The sequence below is a fragment of the Zophobas morio genome, unplaced genomic scaffold (genome assembly GCF_036711695.1).
Source record: "Zophobas morio isolate AGI-343-1 ecotype UQ-CSIRO unplaced genomic scaffold, CSIRO_AGI_Zmor_V1 ptg000030l, whole genome shotgun sequence".
NCBI classification, from domain to species: Eukaryota; Metazoa; Arthropoda; class Insecta; order Coleoptera; family Tenebrionidae; genus Zophobas; species Zophobas morio.
This window is the reverse complement of record NW_026972135.1, coordinates 14730095-14755695: the sequence shown is the minus strand read 5'-3', so window position 1 is coordinate 14755695 and position 25601 is coordinate 14730095. Positions and strand designations below refer to the sequence as shown.

The window sequence follows — 25601 nt, the reverse complement described above, 5'->3', positions numbered from 1 at the left end:
ACAGAACAAATGTGGGGTGTGCATTAAATTAGGGTGATTTGGAAATATATGCAATATTTGTAACCACAGCATCACGTACCGTAGTAATGCGGAAAAATAGAAAAAACGAATTAAAATTACCAGTAGGTGGAAAGGTTTCAATTAAAAGTAAAACCGATGTATTCCTTTATCATTAAAAGTCAGTGCGGAAAGATTATTAGTTATAGAAACAAATAGATGGATTTGTGGTAACACTTCATGATGATCGACTTTTTATTGTGACGAATATTTGGTCCTTGCCACAACGATGCCACATTGTTTGTTAGATCAAAAAGGCTACTATTTTTTACAATAAATGTTGAAAATGTTTTCTTTGACTAGCAAAACAAACTAACTGTTTCATCCTACCCCACAGATAAGGATAGGGTGCACCCGAAGGCCAAAGTACTTGGCCTTTTCTACCAGCCCACTGGTTATAAAAATGGTTATTTAACCATTCAGTTACTGGCTTAGCAAAATGTGGTGGTACTCCATCATGCAAGTACCACCTGGAGGCACTTTCATATTTAGCTGCTCTTCCAACACATTGTTTAAAAACTCGAGGTACTGCGCCGCGTTTAGTCTGTGTGGTACAACAGAAGGTCCAACTAAGCGGTTATTTACGATACCCGTTCACACATTAACGGAACACCGTCGTTGAAATCGTACTTCTTGACGAGCGTGTGGATTTTCATTGGACCAAATGTGACTGTTGTGGCTGTTGAAAACACCGTTGAGAGTGAATCCTGTTTCATCCGTAAATAGAATGCAATTTAAAAAGTTAGAGCGATCACGACATTGCTGTGACAAACCTTTAAATTACACGTGGAAAATCAGCTTGTAGTTTTTGAACGTGGTATGGATGTACGTCTTGTTCTTTTAATGTACGATACACTTCAAACTGTGAAACTCTAACTGCAGCTGCAAATCGGGCTCTTCTTCGACGCGTTCCAAAATTTGTTCTTCAGGTTGCAGTATTTTTTCGGCCCTATCACGGTCAGAGTCGTGAATCTGGGGCTTGAAGGTAAGGATCTCGGAAATGTTGTACCACAAATGTAAATGTTGAGATACGCTCGATTCATAATTCGCGGGCCAACCTGGCATTTCCATCAGCCACACCATAAGGTACTACCATGTCGACACCCTCTGAATTGAAAAAAATCACCATTAACCAAATACCGATGGCAATCAATTGATAAATGATGGACCCTTTCATGTTTTTGCCCGTTGCTTATCAGAGGTTACCGTCGGGAACGAAGATTATTCAGTGGAGTCGAGTCCAACGAGTGTAGAGAAAGCCCAGTGAAGTTGAATTATTTTGCACATAATCACTGTAATAGTCAGTCGTGTAAATTCGAGTTATTAAGAAATAAATTGTTGAGTTTTCCCCACGCCGATTTTATCACCCGTACAGCGTAACAATATTATGTGATATTGTACCCTACAGTGTTAGTCTAAAGATAATAATCCTATAAAAAATCTAACATAATGTGATAGAACATAATTATTGTTATTCATGTCCTTTTGGTTGTAATTTATTTTTATACAGCTTTATCGATTATATAATTATTAGGCAGTACAATATAACGTGGAAAGTGAGCATAGGTAATCAGTAATCACCTCGCTTTGTAGTGCAATTGGCGACATATCCGCCTGGCGGTGGGAGACGTGGGTTCGATTCCCAGTTCTGCAAGTGACATTTTTACTAACTTTCCACACTTACATGTATTAGAATAACAACTATCCAATATATGGATAGTCACTGCGTTGTGAAATTCTCAAATATGAAACAAATCAGCATCCTCCTCAAGCTGGGGAGTATAATTAAAATCAGCCCATCAGTTATAGAAAATCGAAAATGTAGCATCTGGGAAATAGTTGGACAGATTTGCGTGTTGTCACTGTACACTGCATCCACTATGCGTGGCATTTATCACAACTTTAATTTCACTGTGGGTTATAAAGTTCTGACATTTTCTCTTCATTTTGTTAAGATAATTACTATGTACAGTTATACATTCTACGCTCTTATTATTCTGACAATATTTAAAAGAAAAAGGTGGTTACAGTTGTTGGAAAATCTAAACAAAGTTGATTCAGGAGTTTCGAATTATAGGCACTATTTAGTGGCCATCATCTTAACAGTTTTAGTTTATTGCATTAGCTTTGTATTATTTACGTCATCTCTTGTGGGTAATTTTGGACCAAAAATATTACTTAATAGATATTTTGGAGAAATGTTTCAACTTTACATATCATTTTTCTACTTATTGTTTGCGTACGTTATTGCTAAAATGGTTTTAGAAAGATATCAGCAACAGACGATAATGTTACAGTGGTCTTCTAGAACAGTTTTGACAAAAGTTACTTCCAACCTCTATGTTTTAAGAGAATGTGTTATTATTTACAATGATATATTTGGATGGTGTATTTTGTTTAACATAATATTTCTTGTATACAAAAGTGTAATTTTTTTAAGCATCTTGTCTAAAGGAGGTTATCATACTTTTAAGAAGGTTAAGTTTTGGAACAAGATGGTGACTGCCTATAATACTTCGATATTAATATTGTATTGGGTAAGATTTTTCAATATATTGAAACTTAATTTCACATTTAATTTTTCAGTGTGGGTCGGTAGCTGTAATATTTCTTCTTGATTCTGTTTCAAAAGAATACGAATATATTTTGTGCCTGTTGTATAGGTCGCAAACTTTGCATCTCGACAAAAATCACAGCTATATTTCTCGTGATGTTGTTACCATGATATTAAAATATCGTCCGAAATTCACGGCAACTGGATTTTTTTGTTTAGATAGATCGACAATTTTCGCTATTTTAGACACAATCACAACGGTTTTACTAGTTGCAATGCAGGCATAAACATTTCAATTGTCTTAGTTGTGAACACCTGACATTATAATATTTATCTCTTGAAAGTTTTTACAATAAAGTAAAATAAAAGTATGTATTAGTATGTTTGTTTTTAAACAGTCAGCGACAATAAATCCATGGTTATAACGAAGATGAGAATTGGTAAAATTATTCACTAAAGATATAAGGCTTGGGGTGGAGTTCTTAAGTGACATTACAAAATAAAATTGCATGGGTGGCAAGTGTCAAAAAAAAAAAAATATGACAGCTGAGTTCTGGTCTTCACGGTGAAAGCAGAAAATGACTCGGACACCAGTTTTTTGGACGTGACATGATCTACTCTATTGCCTAAACAACTCTTGATAACGGTTAAGACAACCCATAGATGGAGTAATAGTACTTACTACAGAACCACAAGTTAGTTTTCGTCGGAAAACCAGTTAGTTTACGATAAATAATAATAATAATAATAATAATAGTTTATCGATCCCAACAGGTCACCCCAAGTACAGGAATCACACTAATAAATAAAAATAAATTCATGTTAACAAAAATCATAACTCAATTATATATAATAAAAAATTATTAAGACAAATCCTGAATACAAAAGCATATATAACTAGAAGAATCAAAGTGAATGTCACATTTATCCGCTATCGTATTGTACAAAGAACACATCAATGAAAGTGGTGATCTAAATAAAACATTTGTGGACGAATAAGTCTTATAAAATAACAGGTGTTGGTGAATATTAGGACGCGGTACCAGAAAATTTATCTTACTTAACAGTGCAGCACAGTCAACCTTATTGTTAAGAAGATTATACAAAAAACGTATAATTAGAATGTTGCGACCCACACTAAGAGCTGTAAAGTTAAATCTTCCTAGTAGAATGTCGTGATTAATTCCACGAGAAGCGTATGGACCATTTTCCATGAAGGCTAAAAATTTCAAAAATTTTCTCTGAACAGCCTCCAGATTGACTCTGTGAACTTCGTAAATTGGGGACCAAATAATAAGACCATATTCCAGTCGAGATCTGATTAAGGAATAGAACAAAATTTTTAGAGTGTTCTGATTGGAGAACTCACGACCATTTCGAAAAATAAATCCATACATTTTGAAAGCTTTTGCTATTATGTCGGGAATATGTTGCACAAATGTAAATTTAGAGTCAAAAATTATTCCAAAATCTTTGAAGCTTTCTAATCTTTCACTAACGATACCGTCAATGTTATAATCGTATTGAATAATCAATTGCTTTCTAGAGTATGACACAATTTTGCATTTTGAAATATTCAGCATGAGTCGGTTTTGTTTACACCAAGTGTACAAAAGATATAAGCAAAATTGCAAGAAGGCACAGTCCTCTATCGATTCTATTTCAGTATATAATTGGAAATCATCTGCAAAGATTAGCTTTTTACATCCTGCTACATCCGCTAGATCATTGATGAACAGGAGAAAAAGTAGAGGGCCTAAAGTAGAACCCTGAGGTACACCTGAAGATGGAAAAAACGATTTGGAAATAAAATTTCTATATTTAACTACGTGTTCTCTTTCGTGTAAATATGACTGAAACAGTTTGATTAAGGAATTAGAGAAACCCAGACGGTTTAATTTTTCAACTAGTGTAAGATCATCGATTTGGTCGAATGCCTTGGTGAAGTCTGTGTATATTACATCACACTAAAAATAAATGCAACAAGCAAGAAAACAGACGGTGTTGCACCAAAAATAAACTAGACCAAATAAAATCAACCAAGCTAGTAAAAGCAACTACTTTAGATTTACTGGATATTACAGTGAAATCTGAAAAAAAAAAAACGATTTATTGCCTCCAAGACCACATGGATATAACATGGCCGGTAATCCTGGTCGGTTATATTTTCACGATTTAGGTGTATTTCTAAATGAGGTTAAATGTGTTTATACAGAGAGTTAACACGAATAATATATTCAAAATACAGAGAGATTTCGAAATATATGCAATAATTTTAACCACGGCATCACGTACCGTAGTGGTGTGGAATTATAGAAAAAATAAATTAAAAACCGAACGAGGCAAAACCATGTGATGCCACTGATCTGTCTGTTAGATAGTAGATGGAAAAACGTTTGACGTTTGACGAACTCAACAATTTATTTGTTAATAACTGAGTTTACACGACTGATTACACAACGATTATGTACAAAATAATTCCCGCGCGACTTGTTTGGCTCTTCTTAACATCTGCTGTACTCGGTTCGAGTGTATAATCCTCGTTCCTGACGGTGGCCACTATTTAAACCTATACGTTTCTCTCGATGGATCGAGAACACCGCTTCGAGGGTTTTCTGGACCCGTCGCGACATCCGCTTCCAGGCTTTCCTTTAGCAAACGCCGCACCGCCCGGCCAATGAGTCATACTACATACCAGAAGAATCACATACATACTAGAAGATCCATAGGCGTCGTACCGGGGCAGCGTACTTATAGGTTTACTTGGTAACAACATTTTACACCAGAAATCCCGATTTTTTAAACCCAATTACTTGTATAACAACATCTTACAAGTTGATTTTGAAGCTGGAAATCCTAATGCTCTAAATTCATATTTCGTTTTAGGTTGTCGTAAGGATGGAAAGTCGTTAATTAAAATGCATCTGTTTATGCTCCCCAAAAATTGAGACACTAAATCAAAATTTTGTCGAGTAGATATGGAAGATTAATGAGGAATGGTAAAGCAATTTTATGGCATGAAAGACAAATGCTGTCTTGATAAAGTAACTGGAATTTACGCTAAATATTTTTTTACTTAATAAATAGGAATTCTACGTTAGGTTTTTCTTAGATTTTGTTTCATGTTTTTTTTATGAAATTAACTTACCGTTAAGGTTACACAATATAATAATGTTATTTATAGCTCCCCAATCGCCTGAGTACATCATACTGTTTTTTTAATGCAGGAAAATTTTTGTAGCGTGTATAAAATATTTGTTTAAACTACCAGCGCTAATTAAGTTAAAAAACTCCACCAGAATCAAGTGCCTGTAATTGATTACGACGGTTTAAAAGTTCACATTTCATTTCAAATACCTTAATAAATCAAACTAGGAATTTAAAGTATACAACATTAGAAGAAAAGTATAATCAAGCTTCAGTTATTTGTGTTGTTACCAAAGATGGCGAATTCAAACTTGATTTCTACATTTCTGGATCTGTATTTCAAACTTGGCCAAATTTTGTGCTACACACCTTCATATACGAAACCGAAAACGACCTTCTTGCAAATACTTTACTCTTTCATTCTCAGCACTTTTTTAACTGTGGCGTTAGGAATAACAATATCAAACCGAAATTTCTATGGAGATTACAATTACATTAAAACTGCAGTGTCTGCTTTATTAGATTTCACTTTACTAACGTTCAATTACAGCATAATCCTCGTAGTTCTTTGCAAAGAACAGCAATGGAAACTACTTACTGGCAGCATCAGAACAATTACTACAAAATATAATAAGGGCAGGAAATATCGATATCTGATTTTGGTTTTCGTGTTTGCCCACTGTACTGGATTGTTGGTCATCGCACTCTCTTTCAAAGCATTCTTGGAGATTTATGGAATGTGGTATTTTAAAAATTACAACATACAGTATCTCCAACTTGGCCTCTTATTTTGTTACAATATGTTCCTGTGTCTTATTGTTGCCTTAATATGGTTTATGTACAAGGAAGTTAAAGTGAGTCTACGAAAAACTCTCAGTGATGATGTTGCAAAAAACGTTTTATACGTTGTTACCAATTTAGACGATTCTTTGTGTTTTTTGAAAGACACCGTTGACGTTTTCAACGAAATTTTTGCTTGGCCAATAACGTTGCTTATCTTTCACACCAACTTACAAATTATCAACGATTCGTATGGAATTTTTGTAAAAAGTTCTTCGTATTTTAGAAACGGTGAACATTTCGTCAAGGAATTGACTGCTGATGTTTCGGTAGTTGTGATGATATTCGTAATATTGTCTAAAGATTTTGTACCTGTAATATAGGGTTTATTTTTAGATAGCAGCTTCTGTTTTGATCTTTCTTTGTGATTTGGTGTTGGACGAAGCTGAATCAGTTCTTTCGATTTCGCACAGACTGAGGAAAAAATTTAGAAATTCCACTTCAGATGTGAAAGAAGAGTTGTACGAGTTCACCAACAGCGTTATCGACAATTTTCCAAAATTTTCAGTTGCTAGATTTTTTGAGATTCGCAGATCCAATTTATTGAATATTCTCGGCACAGTGGCTACTTTTCTGATTATTATGATACAGTTTCGCGGCAAACACGATGAATAGTTTATTAACATAAATTTTATATGATTTGTTGCATGCGTATTTATAGATTCAATATATCACGATACGTTTACTAACGCAATGAGCTTTAAAGAGTTAGCATTGGTTTTTAAAGTGGGCCGATTTTTAGCTTTAACACCAAGTTCTGTACAGCCAAAATCAAATACAATTCTTCAAAAACTATATACTTTATTAATATGCACTCTTATTACCTTAGCAGTGATTGGCTCAGCCACATATAAAAAATTTTATAGCCAGTTTATTCATATTAAAGTCGCCGTGTGCCTGTTAAACGACTCTTTGTTGTTTAGTTTAATAATCTACACTATGATAGTTCAAGGTTTCTACAGACGCAAGGCATGGAACGATTTTATCGACATTTTAAAACGGACAGAACATTTAACCAAAACTCAAAATTTGAACAAAATCGTGCCATATTATTTCGAATTTTTAGCTGTAAATCTTATTCATTTAATTTTTTCGACCTATGTTGTCGCAATGTGGAGTGAAATAAACGGTATGAGATTTTTAAGAGAGGAAGGAATTACAGTTATCCAAGTTTATTTAAAACTGTTCTGTAAGTACATTCTTTACGTACTTCTCAAGATGCTTCTGATACGGTACAGAGGACTGAAGAACGTACTTTTGCTCTCCTTGAAACAAATTATCCGAAATTTGAAGTCGAGCTGGTCAGACGAAACTGTACTACAGCTTGTTAAGAATGTTCAACTTCTGATGTGTGTTCTAAAGAAAAGTGTGGATATTTTCAACGAAATGTTTGGTTGGCCACTGTTTTTTATCATTTCGTTTACTACAATTGGAATTATGAACACAATAGATGACGCCTTGTTCCACAGCAGCGAACTGGGTCTTTTTCATATGATTTTGATGAATGTAGCTTCAGTCGGGTGGACATTTGTAGGAATCCGTTTAGTGTTTCATTTTTTGTTGATACATATTTTTCAGGTGGGAACAGTTGCTTTGATTTTAAAATGCCAGGCACTGTATCAAGAAGCAGAAGAAATTATGTCACTTAGCTATCAGTTGCAGTTGTTATGTACTGACAACAGTGTCAACGAACATCTGAAAATTCGACAGTTTCCAAATTTTGTTATAAAACGATTTTGAGCATGTTGGCAACTTTGGGTACATTTCTCATTATTATGGTTCAGTTTAGTAGCAAATAGCAGTACATGTTTTTCAAAAATGTGTCTTTAGTTCATTTTGTGCTATTATTAAAAAAAAAAAAAATTCAGCCCTTTAGAAGAATTACGATTTCTTAAGCTGATTGATGTGAACGTATTTTGTATAAATTAATCGTTCTGTTTGTTTAAACAATCACTCAGTTGTGATATTTTGCATTATTCATATCTTGCTCTTGGTACTTCATTAAGTTGGCTTTGTAATTATTTAACTGGCCATGAACAAATTGTTGGTTACTGGAAGAAATGCGGAGTTTACTGTTATCTGTTGTTTATTTAATAATTACTATGAAATTTCTATGGAATCAAGAGAAGTCAATAAAAAAATACTTAAAAAAAAAGTTTTTTTATGATCCAGAGTTTGTCCTCACTATCACAAGGCTCTAGTAGTGAAATACTGTAATAACAGGTCGTCATAGAGAAGTTACAACTTTTGATACAAGCAACGACTCCTAAATCACGACCGCGCCAAATTGTTGAAAGTTATCCACCAGTGGGAGATAACTGTCTCAAAGTTATCGAATGTTTAACAAGACGTTTTGGAAGACAAGATCGACAGATAGAAGTTTGCGTATGTGAATTTTTACAACTAGTGTTGAACAACGTAAATAAATCGACGAAACTAAGTTTTTTGTACGACCAAATTGAAGCATAACTCTTATCTTTAGAGACTCTAGGTGTGCAGTCCGACCCTTGTTCAGCTATATTGTTTCCCCTAGTCGAATCATGCCTTACAGAAGATTTGCTAAGAATTTGGGAAAGATCAACAGGTTTTAACGATGATGATAGTTCAAAGGTGCGTCTAGATCGACTCACGAGAGACAAATTTCTACACAAAGATTCTCCAAAAGACGTTCCTACAGCTACAGGATTGTTGACGAAGAACACGAGTAAACTGCGATCCCTCTTTTGTCACGAAATACACTACAGCTCCGACTGCATAGAAGCTAAGAAGAAATCTCTTACTGAACTAAAGAAAATCCTGTCGGAAAAAGGACGTTGTCATGCCTGCCTTAAATTTGGACATATAGCCATCAAATGTAGAGCAACTGCCAAATTAAACTGGCAGTCATGTGAAGGTAAACACATACTCTAAATAACGCTACATATTATGATGGATTTTTACAGACATTAGTGGTCAATTTAAAGGGTAAAGATATCACACGTCCAGTAAGAGCAGTTATTGACACGGGATCACACCGGTCATATATCAGCAGCGGAACAGCTAAAGAAATGGGTTACGAAATCCTTAGTACAGAGGAACTTATTCATGCTTTGTTTGGAGGTCTTTCACCTGAAGTCACTTCTAATAACTGATATCGTGTCTTTTTGGAAAATCCTGATAAAAGTTACACTTGTCATTTTGAAGCCTTGGACCACTGAGTCATTTGTACTAATGTATTGGGTATACGAAATGGTCCATGGATGAAAAAACTGCAAGACCTTAACATCAAAATCAACGTCAGAAGCCAAGCACCCATCGAAATCTTAATCGGTGCTGATATAGCAGGAAAACTCTTCTATGATGAACAACATATTCTAAAATGCGGTTTAGTTGCCATGAAAACTAAACTAGGCTGGACTCTGATGGGTAAAGTTGGCACTCCTTCAGAAGCACAAAAATCCTGCAACATTGTCGCTCTGTCACTTTTGTTAACAACACCAAAACTGACAGATTTATGGATTCTTAATGTTTTTGGTATTGACAATCCAGAAGCGCGGAAATCTAACCAAGAGCACGAACAAGAAATCCTGATAATTTTCAGAAGACAGTGACTAGACAATCGAAAGGAAGATGCGAAGTCTCAATGTCATGGATTCAGGGATACAAACCACTACATGATAACTTGAACCTAGCTAAGAAAAGACTCGACGATCTCATGAATAAGCTGGAAAAGGATGGCTATTACAATGAATACGACCAAGTTTTTCAAGAGTGGTTGAAAGAAGGTATAATCGAGGAGGTTAATGACAGCGAGATTGGTACCCCAGTTCACAATTTAATTCATCGGCATGTGGTCAATTTATCAAGTACTACAACTAAGTTACGACCCTGTTCGCCGCATCCGCAAGAGAAAAAGAGAGTCCCTCACTGAACCATTGCTTAGAAAAAGGTAAAAGACGTTTCTTCAAATCAGTCTTCACCCATCCGACAGAGATTTTTTAAGATTTTTCTGGTCTGATATGACATGTCATAGTAGTATTTGGCGTCACATGCAGTCCCTTCTTATTGAATGCAGTTATCAAACATCACCTGAACACTTTGCTGAAAGATAAACGAGTAAATTTACCAGAAGACACCATTTTGACGTTGAGGAACTTATTTTACGTTGACAATTGCGTACACACAAGAAGAGCTACAAGAATTCTTCAAAGAAGCTACTGAAACTTTTGCTGAAGCTCAGTTGTACCTACGATTAGGGGAACTCACCATACGTGACCCTACTTACGAAGAAAAACACATATCTTCTGTACTGGGAATAATCTGGAATAGAGACGATGATGAGAGAAAAGAGGATCAAAAGAAAGAAGGGAAAATATTGTGGAAGACAATAGAAGAAATGGGATGGGAAATTTTGAATGGAAACAAATAAGGAGATGAAGAAGGAGAATGGACGTACGTAGGGGCTAGAGGAGAATCAATTATAGACTATGGGATTGTCAGCGAAGAGGCGTGGGAAGAAATAGAGAGTTTCAAAGTGGGAGAAAGGGTAGAATCAGACCACATGCCACTAGAAATAAAAATCAAAGGAAAAGAGCAAGAGTACGAAAAACAAGAAAGGAGAAACGAAAGAAAAGAAAAGAAAACATGGGATGAAGAGGGAATTCAAAGACACAGAAGTAGAGTAGAATAAAAGAAATTCGAAGTGAAAGAAGATATAGAAGCTATGATAGTAGAACTGAACAACCTAATTGTAGAAGCTACGGAACAAAGAAAGATATACATATGGCAAGGAAAGAATAATGGATGGAACGGGGAATGTAGTGAATTGAAGAGGAAAGCAAGGGAAAAATTAAGAAAATGGAAGAATAGCAGGGGAAGGAAAGAAGAGTACCTAAAACCAAGAGAGAATTATAGGAGAAAATGGGAAGAAAGAAAAAGAGAAAAACGAGAAGAAGAAGACAAGACAATAAAGTCCCTGAAAACAGAAGAATTATGGAGATATATAAACAAGGAATGGAGAAGGAAGACTGAAGTCAGTAGGAAAATCAAAATACATAAATAGAAAAGACACTTTATGGAATTATTGGGTGGTTGTGAGTAAAAATGCTGCAAAATAACTAAAGGAATCACAATGCCGGAAGAAATGTGGAGAAGTTCGGAAATAACAGAAGATGAAATAGGAAGACAGATTGAAAGACTAAAAAGAGGAAAGGCACCAGGAAGGGATGGAATCTAGAACGAAGCGTGGATGTTCGGGACAGGAGAAGAGAAAGAAAGGATATGGGAAGTGGTAGATGGAGTTTGGAAGGGAAAAGGGTTTCCCCCGCAGTGGAGATAAGGTATAATAATCCCATTATTTAAAAAGGGACAAAAAAGTGATGTGAAGAACTACCGAGGGATCATCTTGCTCAATACGGCGTACAAGATATACGCAATGATACTAGATGAGAGGTTGCGAAAGGAGATGGAAGTAAGGGGTATGTTACCAGACGGTCAGGCAGGGTTTAGGAAAGGAAGAGGTACTATGAACAATATGTACATCCTGCGGCATTTCGTGGGAAGAGAAACGAGGAAAGAAAGTGGACGAATGTATGCATCGTTCATAGATTTCAAAACAGTGTTTGATACAGAGAAAATCTGGGAGTATTTGAGAAGAAAGGGAGTAGATGCGTACCTGGTAACGAAAATGGAAGAAATATATCAAGGAACGGTAAGGTGAGACTGAATGGAACAGAGAGCGAGAGTTTTTATACAAATAGAGGAGTGAGACAGAGACGTCCACTCAGCCTCGTATTGTTTGCAGCTTATCTAGGAGATATAGATGAAATGTTCCGAAAATCACAGACCTGAGGGGTGGTATTGGGCAAAGAAAATGTCTGGTCGTTGGCGTACGCAGATGATTTGGTGATTGTGGCAAAGAAAAGAGAAGAAATGAAAGCAATGGTTAAAAGTTTCGAGAAGTATGTACAAAAAAAGGAATTGGAAGTGAATGTGGAAAAAACAAAAATGGTGGTGTTTGGGAAGAAAGTAAGAAATGAGGAGGAAGAGTGGGCATGGAGAGGAAAGAAAATTGAACATGTGAAAGAATTTCAGTACTTAGGATATACATTAATGAGCAATAACTCAGATAGAGCGCATATTCAAGAAATGGTCCGAAAAGCGAACAAAGTGGTAGGATTAGTATGGGGAATAGGAGAGAGAAAATTTGGACATGATTATAAGAGAATAATGATGATGTTTAATAGTTTGATCAAAAGTGTATTTATGTACGGAGTTGAGATTTGGGAATGGAGGGAATATGAAGAAATAGAGAGAGTGCAAGAAAAATACTTGAAATGGACATTCGGATTTAAAAAGTATACGCCGGAGTATATGTGAGAGAAGAAACTAAAAGGGAGAAAATGAGAGTGGAAGCGGGTAAAAGGGCGGTTGGATTTGAAGAGAGGTTTAGTGAGAGAGGTGACTGCAAAATATTGCAAGAATGTTGGAAAGAAATAAGAAAAGAAGGGGGGAAACATGTTTGGAACGAAAGAGACAAGTATTATGAAGGAAAGGGATATGCATGTGAAGAAACAGAGAGAATGAGAGAAATGGGAAGGAGCATGAAAGAAGAACTGAGTGTAAAAGATAAGGATATAGATAAGCAAGATCGAGAATATCGGAGTCTAGATATAATGCAGAGTATAGAAAAATAGTAAAGGATGAAGTAGCAAAGTACACACACACAGAGAGAGGGGGTATGAAGGAGAAAATAATGATGGCGAGATTTAGGTGTGGAAATGAAGAGAAAGAGAATAATTTTTGGATGGATGAAATTGACAGAAGGTGTAGGATATGTTGGAGAGAGGGAGAAACAATAGAGCATATGTTGGAAGGATGTGAAGGATTGAGAGAATTGGAGGAAAGTTGGGAAGAAGTGCTAAACAAGGATGGAAGAGGACTGGACTGGATGAAAAAAGTACGGAAGATAAGGGAACTAAGGCAAGGGGTGGGCAAGCAGAAAGAATAGAACAATTATTATTATATAAAACTCGAATATTTACTTTATTTTATGTACTCTTATTTTATTGATTTATCTGTATTAAGTATGTAGATTAGTAAATTTGTACCCCTACTGGGAATCTTATTAAGCCTGTAAGGCAAATAATAAATTAATACTACTACCAGAGCAGATGACACTCTACACCTCTGTCTAGAAAATTTAAAACAAGTTGATACAAGTTGCATAACAAAGAGGCTAATTTGGTCCATCAGCAACAAAATTGTCAATCCACTTGGATTTTTACTGCCGAAAAGGTTACTTCAGAAAACTTGGATGATACAGTTGAGCAGTTCAATCCTCCAACTGCCGCATGGTGGGGTGGTTGGTGGGAAACACTAATACACATCATAAAACGAACATTATTTAAAGTTTTAGGAAGAGCATGTCTAAGTTTCGAAGAACTTGAAACTCTCCCATGTGATTGTAAAGCCTTGCTCAATTCAAGACCACTCACATATATCTCAGAGGACGTCCTATATTTGGTTCCCTTAACACCAAAGATGTTTCTTCAAGATATTCAACAGTCTGGTGTAGTAGGTTTAGACAACATTGAAGCCGTACATCTTCGAAAAAGACATCGGTACAAGAATAAATTGAAGATGGACTTACAGCTATGTTTCCGAAATGAATATCTTGGACAACTGATTTTGAGACAATAAAAAAGAAAATTTTCCCGATCAGTTAAAGTTAGACATCTTATCTTCATAAAATACGACCAGGAGAAACGATTAAATTGACCATTAGCACGAGTAGAAGAAACTCGCAAAGACGGAAATATTAGAGTTGTTAAGCTAAGAGCCTTTTCAGGTCACTTAGTACGTCCTGTACAAATGTTATATCTATTAGAAATAGAAAATGAAGACGGAAAGTTGCTTCATGACAGTCGAAATTCATTATACGATCGATCAGAAGCGACATTCGCAACGGACGATGACAAAACGATCTAGGTGACCAAATTGGGAAGAAAACTAAGAAAACGTGCCAGGTTAAACCTGTGACTCTACTCTACTACAGTAGAAATTCCATTGGCGGCAGAATGGAAGAAATGCCGAGTTTACTGTTACGTACTGCATCTGTTGTTTATTTAATAGTTACTAGGAAATTTATATGGAATCAAGAGAAGTCAATAAAAAAATACTTTAAAAAAAGGTTTTTCTATGATCTGGAATTTACCTTCACTACCACAAACAAGGCTCTACTAGTGAAATACTGTAATAACAGGTCGTCATTACGTATTCATATCAGTTACGATAATAATAAATCATTTCTTCCAGATGTTCTCTGTATTAATTCTCAAGGCTCCGTCTTGGACCTAGTTGTATTTTTTATTTACACGAACATGACTGACTTGGGTCAAGTTGTACCTGCATTGCATTGTATTGTATTGATTCAGATTTGAAATTAGTTAACTGTATCTGCACCGCTTAAATATGTATTTACATATATGATGTTTCAATAAATGTTATAATACTATTATTATAAATTATTTGAAAGAAACGAATTATACACTTTTTGCAGCAGTTAAAATGAATGAACGGTAATGTTCGTCCATCGGCATTAAATGAAAAAAAGTGACATGATGCATTGAAGCTATGAAACTAAAACCTGCAGTATGCTATTATTTTTGTCAAAAAGTTATTATGTAATTAAAGTCAGAAGACGACGAAGAATGTTAATACCGATGACTTAAATATTGTTTGTATATATTTATGTATTCATAAAATTTAAGACCCAAATCTAAAAGTGATTAATTAGATAGATTACCAAAATAGTTATTCATTAAATATGTATTGTACCGATATCGAATATCGATACAACTACCTAATTGAAACAAGCTGACTGTATTTGATAATCCGTGCAAACAAAAAATGAGTCTCAGACTTTTGAAGCTTATTTTTAAGTTTTATAGATTTTTGGGGGTTACGCTTCCTTGTATTATTAACAAAATATCAATATGGCAAAAACTGTATTCTGTTTTTACTATAGTAGCAGTTTTTTCATGGGCAGTCGCTTCTTTAGAACAAAGACAATTTTATCGCGGGGTTCTCCACATTAAAGCAGCTGTTTGCATTCTAATAGACATCGGTTTAATTATTTTTCAACTATATGTCGTTTTAAGTCCGATTTTTTTCAGAACTAGTCAATGGATTACTTTAATACGAAAACTACACCCGACAAAAGCTAATTCTACCCGAAACCAAGACACTAGGACCAAATTTCCTTTTTATTTGGGTTTTATCATAACACAATTATACTATATATTTGTGACTGTTTATGCACTGTATAACTGGTCACAAGTTACTTTGTTTAATTATCTAACAGGATATGCAATCTTGTTGTTCCAATTTTACTACGTTTATTTGTATAATTTTCTACTATGTTTAATTTTGAATATCATTTTGTCAAGGTATAAACGCGCAAATGAAGAAAGGAAAATGTAAAGTTAAACAACTTCTAGACACGTTAAAGAAAATTCAGTGCTCCATATATGGCTTAAAGAAGACTGTCAATATTTTTAATGAAGTATTCGGCTGGGCTATGGTTCTAATAATTGTGTTGTGGGGTTTACAATTATTAAATTATTTACATTATCTTTTTATGTCAAGCAAAGAATTCGAATATCCTTTGGTATGGAAGGTTGTTTCGTCAGATATATTAATCGTGTCACTTAATGCGGTAAAGGTTCAATTAGGATCTGATAACATACTTAAATTTTTTTCAGATTGGTACAACGTCGATGATTCTAATGAGCGACTCGATTTCTAAAGAAGCAGAAAACATAATTAATATGTCACTTCAAATGAGACGCTTTGCAGACGAAAAGGAACTTAAGACCACACAGAAATATTTCACAAATTTTGTAATGAATAATTTTCCCACTGTATTAGCGGCAAAGTTTTTTGCTATAACTAGATCAACATTATTAGATGTATTAGGAATTGTTGTATCTTCATTTATTGTCATGATACAATTTGAAGCTAATAGATAAATGGAAAAAGTGTCAAGAAATGAATCAATAATTAATTAATAAACTAAACTTACTTATTACAATTTGTTTAAGTCTGCTAGATGTTGGATCTCAGTTTGAGCTTGAGTTACTAGTTACTGCTCGAGCTAAAAACAAAAGTTGTCTTTGACCCACACTGAAATTGGCACCACCGTCTAACATTTCATTTGACAGACCAGTTGGGAAACTCGATACTAAATTTTTCAATTCAACTTCTTCCAAAGCGTCCCATAATAGAGAATATTGGTACTCATCAAAGAGGTCTACCTGATAGTACCGGAAAAAGTATTGAATCTTGAGGGATGGTGTTAATTCTTTGAGTTGATGTCAGTCGGAATAAAACTGAAATTAAAGATTGTGTGTCCACAATGTTAATAAAGTTTAATTAAATAGTCAGATCTATTTTTATGTTTTTAGAAACGGATTGTTTGTATATATTTATGTATTCATCAAATTTCAGACCGAAATTAAAAACTAATTCATTAGATAGAGCCATTACCAAAACATTCATTAAATTCGTTAAATATGTACTCATATCGAATTTCGATACAATTGTCTAATTTAAGTAAGTATTTGCTTACCTGTAAATAAAAAATGAGTCTGAGACTTTTGAAGCTCATTTTCAAATATTATAAATTTTTGGGTATTACACTTCCTTGTGATATTAACAAAATATCAATATGGCAAAAACTGTATTCTATTTTTACTATAATAGCAGTATTTTTGGGGGCAGCCGCTTCATTAAAACAAAAAAACTTTTATCGTGGGGTTCTCCACATTAAAGCAGCTGTTTGCATTCTAATAGACATCGGTTTCATGATTTTTCAACTATATGTTGTTTTAAGTCCGATTTTTTTCAGAACTAGTCAGTGGATCACTTTAATACGAAAACTACAACCGACAAAAAATAATTTCATACGAAACCAAGAGACTAGGACTAAATTTCCTTTTTATTTGGGTTTTCTCATGTCGCAGTTGTATTATATATTTGTCTCTGCATATGCAATTTATAACTTCTCACAAGTTACTATTTTGAATTATGTAGCAGGATATGGAATCTTACTGTTGCAATTCTACTACGTTTATTTGTATAATTTTTTACTATGTTTAATTTTAAATATCATTTTGTCAAGGTACAAACATTTAAGTGCAATTCTTGCTCAAAAATTGGATCAAATGAAGAAAGGAAATTTTAAAGTTAAGCAAGTTTTAGACATATTAAAAAAGATTCAGAGCACCATATATGCCCTAAAGAAAACTGTCAATGTTTTTAATGAAATATTTGGCTGGGCTATGGTTCTAATAATAGTGTTATTGGGTCTACAGTTATTAAATTATCTACACTATTTGTTTATGTCAAGCAGAGAGTACGAATATCCTTTGGTGTGGAAAATTGTTTCGTCAGATATATTAATCGTTTCACTTAATGTGGTAAACGTTCAAATTATTGGTTAGGATAAATAACGTTCTTATTTTTTTTTAGATTAGTACAACGTCGATGATTCTAATGAGTGACGCAATTGCTAAAGAAGCAGAAAATATAATCAATGTCTCCCTTTACATGAGACGTTTTGCAGAGGAAAAGGAACTCAAAAACTCCTTGCGACACTTCGCAAATTTTGTACTGAATAATTTTCCCACAGTATTAGCGGCAAAATTTTTTGCGATAACAAGATCAACGCTATTAGATGTGTTGGGAACCGTTATATCTTCATTTATTGTTATGATACAGTTTGAAACAAACAATTAATATGGAAAATGAACGTAGTATAGTTTGTATAAAAAAATTATAAATAAGCAATTTATATATCTATTAATAAATATGTCCTCGTACAATTTGTTTAAAACTGCTAGATGTCACTTCCAGCCTGTTTCACCAGTCTGTAGAAAACTCCATTCGTATTTTCGAGAAGTCTACGAGGTTCATCAAACTCAAAAACACAACCATCGCTCATCACCAAAATTCTGTCGGAATCCATAACCGTATTTAACCGATGAGCAATTGTTAGTACAGTACATTCCCGAAATTTCGATCTAATTGTCTTTTGGATTAGTTCGTCAGTTCGAGGATCAATATTAGCTGTAGCCTCATCCAGAATTAAAATTTTATTCATTCTGCCTACAGCTCGAGCTAAACACAAAAGTTGTCTTTGACCCACACTGAAATTGGCACCACCGTCTAACACTTTATTTGACAGACCAGCTGGGAAACCCGACACTAAATTTTTCATTTCAACTTCTTCCAAAGCGTCCTATAATTGAGAATCTTGGTACTCATCGAACGGGTCTAAGTTGTACCTGATAGTACCGGAAAAAAGTACTGGATCTTGAGGGATGATGGTAATTTTGGAACGTAAACTCTCCAAATGTATAGTTTTAGTGTTCATGTCGTCAATAAAAACATCGCCTTGATATGGAACCAGGTGGAATAAGACTGCAATTAACGAAGATTTTCTAGGACCTGTGCGTCCAACAATTCTTACTTTTTCTTTCGCGCGTATATCAAAGATGAGTTTTCTAAGTACCCAGGGATCTTGAGATGAATATCGGAACGAAACGCAGTTAAACTTGATTTTACCGTTGGTTGGCCATTCTTTTGGTGTTTGTTTTGTACCTTCATCAGACTCAGGTTCTAATTTGGTGTATTCTACTACTCGTTCTACTGAAGTCATTTGATTTTCTAGTTGTCCGGATTGTTTCATTCCCCACTGTAACAGGCCTGTCATCATAATCGACTGGGTGATCGCTAATCCCATGTTAGCACCATAATTCTCTGCATAAAAGAAATCAATTTCAACTAAACATATAAGCAAATTACCTATCTGAACCCATGAAAAGAATGTTACAATTCCAAGGAAGATAACACAACAAAGATCCAACCAAAAACCAAACGCGCCGTCACAAGCCAGAAACATGTAAAACGAAGAGCTGTGTGAATCATGACGCTCGTCAAATTCGTCTTGTAACTTGGTTTGGCCCCAAAAACTCGGATTGTTGAAATGTCTTCTAAAGAGGAAGTCACATGAGAGTAAATTGGACTGCGAGCTGCAATATTCACGATTTTAATACTACTTACTATTAGAAGATAATAAGGTACCCACCTCTCTCTTCGATGCGTTTTAAGTTACGACTACTAGCCAAAAAATTTTTTCTGTAAACATAAAACAGCGCAAACAATATAGCTGTGGGTACTAAAATCCATGGATTAACAATGGCAATGATGACAGTTATCGCTAACACGTTAAGGGAGATTTGAAAAGTGTCCATCATTGACAAAGGTAGATTCTCATCAATCAATCCTATATCTTTAGAAAATCTGTTAAGAATTCTTCCTGATTCATTTGTGTTAAAGAAATACATTGAACAGGAGACGATTTTGCGGAACATCTTGTTATGTAGATTTGTAGATGTTGTAATGCAGAACCGGAAGAAGCAAAGAGAACAAACGAGCGCAATAATGACGAGAAGTAGTGTCAAACCACTGTAAATATATAGACAGTTATCTGTTGTTAAAAAATTGTGGCGGCTGGTGGCGTTATTTTGCTCTAAATTGACCCAAAATGATAAAAAGTGGTCTCCACCAACGGCGATAGTTTGGACCATAGCGTGTAAAAATATGACTATGAAACCTATCAAGAAAGGCCCACCAGCAAGAAAATAATTGCGGTACACGCGATTAGAAACTGCTCCTGTTACTTGACTTTCTTTTACTTCCTTTGGATGTTCTTTTGATTCTTCAAGATTATATTTACTTTCAATTTGCTGGTCATTCTGCACATCTGACGGTTTTTCCAATACATTTAGAAACCCAGTGTTTTTACTTCCCGAGCGTAAGCAAAGGAAGTATTGTAATCGAGTCCGTCGGCCGACTCTCTACTTTTACGTTTTCTCGATCTTTCATGACCCCTAGAAGACGAAGAAATAGGTCTCCCATTTCCGTCTGTCTGTCCGTCTGTCCGTCTGTCCGTCTGTCCGTCTGTCCGTCTGTCCGTCCGTCTACCCGTCTGCCGTCCCGGATTTTTATTAGACAGATAATCTCCGAAAGTACTCGACTGATTGTTGTGAAATTTTGTATTTATATTAAGAATATCATGTAGATGGTAAAACGCTAACCAAAATTTGTCTAATCATCCCCACCACTAATGCGACGACGTCACTTCAAAATTGTACATAGTAAATGGGTTTTCAATTGTATAAAATAACATAGTCCTACACATGTAGTTAACAACTCTGAATCGACCTTTCACCCGAAACGTCCAGATTTTTGGAAAAAAAATCAAAATTATAAAACAACATTTTGAAATTTAATTTTTAATCTGCTAACCAGAATGCTTTGAAATGTTGCAGATGTTTTAAGGCTATAAAGAGCATCATAAATCTTTAGTCAAAAAATATTTGCTTATCCCCTCCAAAAACTTGATGACGTCAGCTCAAAAGTTTGTGGAATAAATCATATCTAAAATGTACAAAATATGATGAGTCTGTACTTGTGATCTATCACTCCATTCATATTTTTTGGATTTGCATATACAGGGTGACTCAAAAAAATTAATGAATGCGTAAATTTATTTTACTGATTTACTCAGAAACTACAAAACCGAATGCTTTGAAATCTTGCAGATGTTTTAAGGTTATAAAGAGCATAATAAATGTTTAGTCAAAATATATTTGCTTATCCCCTCCAAAAAATTGATGACGTCAGCTCAAAAGTTTGCCGAATAAATCCTATCTAAACTGTAAAAATATGATGAGTCTGTACTTGTAATTTATCACTCCATTCATATTTTTTGGATTTGCATATACAGGGTGACTCAAAAAAATTAATGAATGCGTAAATATATTTTATTGATTTAATCAGGAACTACAAAACCGAATGCTCTGAAATCTTGCAGATGTTTTAAGGTCATAAAGAGCATAATAAATGTTTAGTCAAAATATATTTGCTTATCCCCTCCAAAAACTTAATGACGTCAGCTCGAAAGTTTGCCGAATAAATCATATCTAAAATGTACAAAATATGATGAGTCTGTACTTGTCATTTATCACTCCATCCATATTTTTTGGATTTGCATATACAGAGTGACTCAAAAAAATTAATGAATGCGTAAATATATTTTATTGATTTAATCAGGAACTACAAAACGGAATGCTCTGACATCTTGCAGATGTTTTAAGGTTATAAAGAGCATAATAGATGTTTAGTCAAAATATATTTGCTTATCCCCTCCAAAAACTTGATGACGTCAGCTCGAAAATTTGCCGAATAAATCATATCTAAAATGTACAAAATATGATCAGTCTGTACTTGTGATCTATCACTCCATTCATATTTTTTGGATTTGCATATACAGGGTGATTCAAGAAAATAAATGAAAACGTAAATTTATTTTACTGATTTACTCAGGAACTGCAAAACCGAATGCTTCGAAATCTTGAAGATATTTTAAAATTATCATAGGCATGGTAAATGTTTGATCAAAATGTGTTTGGTCGTCCCCCCTAAAAAATTTATGACGTCACCACAAGATTTTGCTGAATAAATCCTATCTAAAATGTACAAAATATGGTGAGTGTCTTCTTGTGATTTATCATTCCATTCAAATTTTTTCGATTTGCATATACAGGGTGACTCAAAAAAATTAATGAATGCGTAAATTTATTTTATTGATTTAATCAAGAACTATTGATTTAATCAGGAATTACAAAACCGAATGCTTTGAAATCTTGGAGATGTTTTAAGGTTATAAAGAGCATAATAATTTTTTAGTCAAAATATATTTGGTTATCTTCTACAAAAAACTGATGACGTCAGCTCAAAAGTTTGCCGAATAAATCGTATCTAAAATGTACAAAATATGATGAGTCTGTACTTGTGATTTATCATTCCATTCATATTTTTGGATTTGCATATGCAGGGTGACTCAAAAAAATTAATGAAGGCGTGAATTTATTTAATCGATTTAATCAGGAATTACAAAACCGAATGCTTTGAAATCTTGGGAATATTTTAAAGTTATTATAAGCATGGTAAACTTTTGTTCAAAATGTATTTGTTCATCCCTCCTAAAAAAATTGATGACGTCACCCTTAAACTTTGCTGAATAAATCCTATCTAAAATGCAAAAAATATGATGAGTTTGTACTTGTGATTTATCATTCCATTCATATTTTTTAGATTTTCTTAAGAGGTGGTTCAAAAAAATTAATGAAGTCAATTTATTTTATCGATTAAATTAAAGGCAACACTTATTATTAGTATTACACCCCAACCAACCCAATTTGGTAGACATAAAATTTGTTAAAGGAAAAACTCGGTTGAAACATAAGGGTAGCACGCTTATTTACATCGACTTTAACATTACAGACCTGCATTTGTTTTATGCGTTCACTTGGTTCCGCGAATGTGAAATAGACATGTTTATAATCAACCAATTGTGAATTTCACCGTCAAGAATTAAAATAAAACCCAATGTTTTATATAATAAGCGGAAGTCGAAGCAATAAAACCGATGGTCGTTTTGTTTACAGTTTCTCTGTTTGACTCTCACGTATGCTGTTACGCCTGTCATCTTAAATTAAGAGTGTTTATACATACACGATTTTCAGTTGCCTCTGATACGTATACGTGAGTAAATTGTTTCGTTATTTTATTGATTATTACAAATCAATATTCAAAACGACCCAATTCATTTTCCCGAAAATTTGAGAATATAATAAATTTATTCTTAGTATTACACTACATCTATCCCAACTGATATATGTGTCCTTGCAAAAATGTTGATGACGTCATCGCATTTTTTTTTTAAATTCCGACTACAAAAATGTAATGAGAAAAAAAAACACAATAGGCATGCAGTCGTCAAGTTTCCGACAGCGAGGGAAGTACTGTCTAAACTCTTTAGACCAATTTTTTTCTCTAAGTTCTAATAATGTCCCGCCTTACATTATCTTCCCGTTTTCAACTAAATAGACAATGTCAGTATTGTCTGAATGCTGTATTTGGTGAGTAATTAAGATCGTCGTTTTATTCTTTAAATAATTCCTAATACAATTCTCAAAGATTTGTTTTCCTACATGCACATCAACTGCTGACAAAGAGTCATCTAAAAGGTATAAATCAGCGTCTTTATATATAGCCCTGGTCAAATTAATTCTGGATTTTTGTCCTCCGCTTAGCATAACTCCTCGTTCTCCTACAAGACTTCGATCGCCAAAAGGAAGAAGGGCAAAATCGTGCTCCAGAGAACAAACTTTAGTGACCTGATCATATTTACTTTCATAAAATTTTTCTCCGAAAAGAATATTATCTCGAATGCTTGCCGAAAACAGCCATGGTTGTTGAGAGGCATACGAAATGGTGCATCCTGTTTCAACGGATCCTTCCAGTAAAGGAATTTCTTGTAAAATTACATTCAGAAGGGTGGTTTTACCACTACCAACTGCTCCAATCAAGGTCACTAGTTGGTTAGACTTAATATCTAAGTTTATGTTAGTTAAAGTGTTCTTTGGGAATTTGTCCCATTTGACGCATACGTAATTCATTTTGATACCTTCGTGATTGGAATTTTTAATACTAGTTATTTCTGGTTGTTTCAAGAATTCCAATATTCTCTTCACAGATGTTATAGTTTCCCCCATTTGCATCATACCCATTGGGAGGAAAATTACACTTCCTAGACGTGTAATTTCGTAGAATGAAGTCAAGACGTAGACGTGCTGAGGTTCTAAGTTACCACCAGTTAAAATATAAACTAGAATACAGAAGAAAACTGCAATTCTTCCTAAAAATATCCGGCAGGCTATATTAAAGCCACTTAGGTACGAACTAATTTTTATCTGGTCTACTTCTAACCTACAAATCCACAAATTATGTTTAACGTACAAACTGATTATTTTATTAATGAGGTGCTCACTTTCTTGCCAGTTCCACTAACTTAGCAAAAGGTTTTTCCCACGAATACATTTTAATAACTTTTACACCTGTTATGATTTCATTCATCAGTTTTACCCTTTGATCTGTCTTCAGTGCCGTCCGCAATCTATAGAGAGACACTCTTTTTGCTAAGTATACTACAAAAACAAGTTGTATTAAAATATAACATCGCAATGTCACACTGCTAATGCACCTTGTACAGGAATAAATCCCAAGAGGTTTCCTATTAAAGCAGTTGCTCCTAACATCCAGTAGGTCAGTGCACAAACGACTAGAGTTTCCAGAGGCCCCATCCACAGAAAGTGAACGTTTACAACGTTGTACTCGAATCTGCCGACATCGTTTGCCAACAAATTGAGCAAATGACCTACAGTATTGTCAGCTATAGTGCTCTGACTTAATTTGAGAGATTTTCTATAGACTAGAGAACTAACAGCTACCCGTATTTTCATCCCTAGGTGGAATAAGCCAAGCGCGTAGGAATGACCTATCATTACGTACAAAAAGGAAGCAAAAACTACGAATGACGCGTAAATACAAGCTTCATTTTTTGAAATGGAAGTTTGGTTCGGAGTGTAGTACGACATTAATTTTCCAATGAGTAAAGGCTGGCACATTCTTAAAAGCGATGAAAGATAGGATCATTGTGCAAAAAATAAGTTACCTACCTAACGATTAATTCTTCGATTACAAGAATAAGTCCATATAATAAAAATTCTAGACCAAATACTTTTCGTAAAGTTCTCCACAGCGACGGATTTTTTTATGTTTTCAATTCTGTTAACCATGCCTCTTCGAGTTTGTCGCCTAGGACCTTAGATTTGTGGTCCTTGAGAGGACCATACAGATCTTCTTCGGTGATTTGTTTCTTGTAGCTTGTAGCCCTTGTAAAAGAATGGTAGTTCCCAGCTAAAATAATTTGGTCAAAAGTTCACTTAAATTATGAAATTTACACACCAAAAAAACCAGTCCTTCCAGATTGTTCCTATCCAATATAACAACGACTATTATTAAAAAAAACTAAAAAGATTATTTGGTTGAT

At 34.5% G+C, this 25601-nt stretch overlaps 2 protein-coding genes across 2 annotated transcripts; both read right to left on the bottom strand.

Moving 5' to 3' along the window:
* Nucleotides 1–18476: 18476 nt before the first annotated feature.
* On the bottom strand, nt 18477–18857 carry LOC135138648 (ATP-binding cassette sub-family C member 4-like). The gene has a single exon (XM_064068625.1). The coding sequence runs from the start codon at nt 18855–18857 to the stop codon at nt 18477–18479; it is 381 nt and encodes a 126-aa protein (XP_063924695.1).
* A 4708-nt stretch (nt 18858–23565) lies between these two features.
* Nucleotides 23566–25308, bottom strand: LOC135137832 (probable multidrug resistance-associated protein lethal(2)03659). Its single transcript, XM_064067584.1, has 4 exons — nt 25228–25308; nt 24753–25177; nt 24540–24696; nt 23566–24478 (listed from the first exon to the last, which is right to left on the bottom strand). The coding sequence occupies exons 2-4, from the start codon at nt 25174–25176 to the stop codon at nt 23566–23568; spliced, it is 1494 nt and encodes a 497-aa protein (XP_063923654.1). The 5' UTR covers nt 25177; nt 25228–25308.
* Nucleotides 25309–25601: the final 293 nt, after the last annotated feature.